General features: G+C 38.9%; 1 protein-coding gene across 1 annotated transcript; it reads left to right on the top strand.

Annotated features, from left to right (window-relative positions):
• The first annotated feature begins 339 nt into the window (after positions 1–339).
• Positions 340–3,452, top strand: LOC129309137 (ACT domain-containing protein ACR4-like). The gene is made up of 7 exons (XM_054950536.1): positions 340–521; positions 668–713; positions 803–917; positions 1,024–1,091; positions 1,727–2,338; positions 2,461–2,565; positions 2,632–3,452. Exons 1-7 carry the CDS (start codon positions 448–450, stop codon positions 2,977–2,979), a joined length of 1,368 nt encoding a protein of 455 aa, XP_054806511.1. The 5' UTR covers positions 340–447; the 3' UTR covers positions 2,980–3,452.
• Positions 3,453–4,018: the final 566 nt, after the last annotated feature.

Genomic DNA, 4,018 nt, shown 5'->3' with positions numbered 1-4,018 from the left:
AACCTTCTTCCAACCTTCGTTGAACAATAATATAAAAATAAAAAAGAGGCGGGCGGAGTGTGAAGTGGACCCCACTGTTAGTGTGGTAGAGCAACACTGGAATGGAAAACGCAAATAGCAGGGCAGCCCCAGCCCATGCTCGTGAAGCTTAATTAATAATAATAATAATAATAATAATAATTAATTGATAAAAATCAGTTAATAAAGAAAGCAAATGAAACGTGATTCAGTTTGGGAGTATGATTAGGATATGAAATGATCTGATCTAAGCGTGTGGTGTGGCCTTCGGAAGCTCCAGCTTCCAGCTCACCAGCCTTCGCCCGCCCACCCGTCTCTCGCTCCCCACCCCCTACAAAACTCTCTCTACCTCTCTCCTCTCTCCCAACAACAAAACGATAACATACTCTCTTCACTCCTCTCCTCTCGTCCCTTGCCTCTCGCCTCCCAATGGATTGCTGGTCCTCTTCCTTGCAGGTCGATGAAGAATTCGAGAAGCTCGTCATTCGCATGAATCCTCCCAGGTTCCTTCATATTTTCTTCATTTTTACAATATACTCTCATCATCATCATCATCATATTTATCGCTTTCCTTTTCTCATCTCTCTCTCTCTCTCTCTCTCTCTCTCTCTCTCTCTCTCATATGTGTATCAATTTCTTGAACAAACAGGGTTTCTGTTGATAACACTTCCAGCTCCACCGCCACTTTAATTAAGGTATTTCGTTTTACTATTGACTTTTTTGGGATTATCTGCTTCCAATTGTAATGTGTCGCTTCCTAACTCCATCTCCGGCAAAATTGCAGGTCGATAGCGCAAATAAGCGTGGGAGTTTGTTAGAGGTTGTTCAGGTTCTTACTGATATGAATCTCATCATACGGCGGGCTTACATTTCTTCGGACGGAGAATGGTTCATGGATGGTTGGCTTCTGGCTTTCAATTTTATTAACATATATATAGTGACATTTTGGATTCATTAATTGTGTTTCTTTTCATTTATATTGTTCCCTGGTGTGTTTTTGCCTAGTTTTTCATGTGACGGATCAGAATGGGAATAAACTTTTCGAAGATGATGTAGCTGAGCGCATTCAGCAGGTAGATCTATCAAACTTGTCAGAATTACTCCTCTAAAGCGTTTTTGTTTTCAATTTCTCTATGTCATAAACATGATTTCTTATTTATTAATCGATCCTGTTTCCTAAATTGACTGTAGCATTAAATTATTTGAGAATGAACCTGATTGTGCTTTTTAGATGGCAGAATTTTAGTTATGGTTCTCTTGTAGATTACTCTGGTATCACAAGCACATGTTTTCAATTTCAAATCATCCTAAATTTTTGTTTAGTTTCCTTCATGATCTAAAATATGTTCCATTGACTTTTAGTAGTGCCTTCTGAATGCAATAGGAAAAGAAACGGGGGAACTCAACATACGAGAATAGAAGTCTAGGATTCAAACTTCAGAGACTCATTACAGAAATAGAAATAACAACCAAAATAATTGATTGCTCGGTCAGCATATAATTCCAACAAAGAAATCACTATGCTAAATTGTTTTTTAATCCATTTTTCAACATCAATCAACAACTACATTGAAAAAGAACCATAGCATACAAAAGCAGAAGCAGTTTATGTTCCATTCTTTATCCACCCTTTTGTTCTTAGGTCATTTTCTGTGAATCACCCAAGTCATTTTTAACTCTATTTATTTATTGTTTTGTCATTTTACAGTCACTTGGCCCAAGAGCACACAGTTTCCGGTCGTTCAGAAGGTCGGTTGGGGTGCAAGCTGCAGCAGAGCATACAGCAATTGAATTGAGTGGACGAGACAGGCCAGGATTACTTTCAGAGATATTTGCAGTTCTTGCAGACCTGAAATGCAATGTGGTAGCAGCAGAAGTGTGGACCCACAATTCGAGAATGGCGTCAGTTGTATACATCAGCGACGAGGAAACTGGTTCATGCATTGACAACGTTGATCGCCTTGCCAAGATCAAACAGCTTCTGCTGTGTGTGCTGAAAGGTGACAGAGACAAGCGGACTGCTAACACTGCTGTTTCTGTTGGTTCCACTCATAAGGAGCGGAGGTTGCATCAAATGATGTATGCTGATCGTGACTATGACATGAGTGATACAGATTATGGATCCGCTACAACCTCTAGTGATGACAGGAGCAAACCCCTTGTAACAGTTGATGATTGTGCAGATAAGAGATACACTGTTGTGAATTTAAGGTGTCCAGACCGACCAAAGTTACTTTTTGATACGGTGTGTACTCTCACGGACATGCAATATGTGGTTTACCATGGAACTGTTATTGCTGAAGGACCAGAGGCATATCAGGTTTCGTTTTGTTTTTCCTCAATGCCTGAAAGAACTCATTAATATTTTTTCAATACTGTTTGAATTCTTGACTCAGAAATCAGATACTTTTGATTAAGAATCTGATTTCTCTTGGCTTGCAGGAATATTATATAAGGCATATGGATGGTTGCCCTATTAGCTCTGAAGCAGAAAGGCAACGAGTGATACACTGCTTGGAAGCTGCAATTAGGAGACGAAATTCTGAGGTACCAATTGAATTGTGGCGCACAATTTCTTGACCTTTTATTTACATTTTATGGTGATTGGTACAGGGTATACGACTAGAACTTTGTGGGGAAGACAGGTTTGGACTACTGTCAGATGTGACTCGCATATTTAGAGAAAACGGACTTTCAGTGAGTCGGGCTGAAGTAACAACAAGGGGAAGCCAAGCCGCGAATGTATTTTATGTGACTGATGTGTCGGGAAATGCTGTTAGGAGTGAAACAATAGAGGCCGTTCGAAACGAGATTGGGCAAACCATACTGCGTGTCAAAGAAGAAGTTTGCTCAAGATCTCCGTCGCAGGGGAGTGGCGGATTATTCTATTTGGGTAATCTTTTTCGATCAGGCTCCGAGAAATTTCTTTACAACTTGGGTCTCATCAAGTCTTATTCTTGATCAGTACCAACCCAGTTTCAAAACAGAATTCTAGGGAGGAACTTTAGGATGAAATAATGAATGAAGAGAGAAATAAAGAGGAACTAGTGGGTCTAGCCTCAATCTTTTAGGTCTCACAAAAGTAGAGTCTACCATGTTTTTCTCTATTTCTCTATTATTTACTTCATCTAATGTTCAGAGGATTCAACCCCACCCAATTCCTTAGCATTTCAAGATGTAAATTTTAGATTAGTTTCTGTTTGATTTTTCGTTGTAGACTGTGATGTGGAACATATCTCACAGCTAGGCTTTCTGTCGTTTGACCCCTCTAGTTCATGTGTTGGCGCATACATTTTAATTAGATGTCAGATTGTAAAGTTTGGTCAGTAGGTATGTTTTTGTACACATAGGAATATCCCTTGTTGTGTTTAGTGTTTTTGCTTCAAATCATTGTGCATAAATATAAGGAAGCTAACTCTTCCAAGTTGTTCCAACTTCCAAAACAAAAAATGCACAGTTCTTCCATGGTACAAACTAGTGAAAGGAGAAGAATAATGTGAAATGGTAATGGTAGAAAAATGATGCACCAGGGCAGACAATCATTTGTTGGTTTATTGTGATCGTTTATATTGTTGATGGCTTTTAAAACACACTTGATTGATTTTCTATTTTTGACCAAACAGACTTGATTGACGGAACTTTTGTTTTGCAACACAAAATTTAAACTTTCTATACAAGCATGTAAAAATCATTGGATACATCTGCATTATCAATGTAAAAAAAAAAAGCGGCACTCGTGTATTGTGTGCATTTGTAAAATCTATGCTATGTGTATTTTGATTAAAAAACGAAAAGAGTTGAAGTATGTGAATGGACATAAATATATAGACATAATAAATGTAAAGCTAAAGTGGTTGGCACAGTAGATGTGGACTGTGACCCTCAAAGAAGAAGATTCAGGTTCGATTCCTTGGGATAACTCCTTGGGAGGTGGCAAGCCCTAGCATGAAGCTCTCTCTACTATGTTGCTGGCTCAAGAATTAGTCACATAGCCGGCTCT

This window comes from Prosopis cineraria, unplaced genomic scaffold, assembly GCF_029017545.1.
Source record: "Prosopis cineraria cultivar Desert tree isolate PC_DT_omini unplaced genomic scaffold, ASM2901754v1 PC4, whole genome shotgun sequence".
NCBI lineage: Eukaryota > Viridiplantae > Streptophyta > Magnoliopsida > Fabales > Fabaceae > Prosopis > Prosopis cineraria.
The sequence above is the reverse complement of the archived record's forward strand: the minus strand, read 5'-3'. Positions and strand labels throughout refer to the sequence as shown.

Coding starts and splice junctions, on each gene's coding strand:
- LOC129309137 (XM_054950536.1), top strand. CDS start 448: ATGGATTGCTGGTCCTCTTCCTTGCAGGTCGATGAAGAATTCGAGAAG. Junction 918..1,023: donor CGGAGAATGGTTCATGGATG/GTTGGCTTCTGG, acceptor GTTTTTGCCTAG/TTTTTCATGTGACGGATCAG. Junction 2,566..2,631: donor TTAGGAGACGAAATTCTGAG/GTACCAATTGAA, acceptor TGATTGGTACAG/GGTATACGACTAGAACTTTG.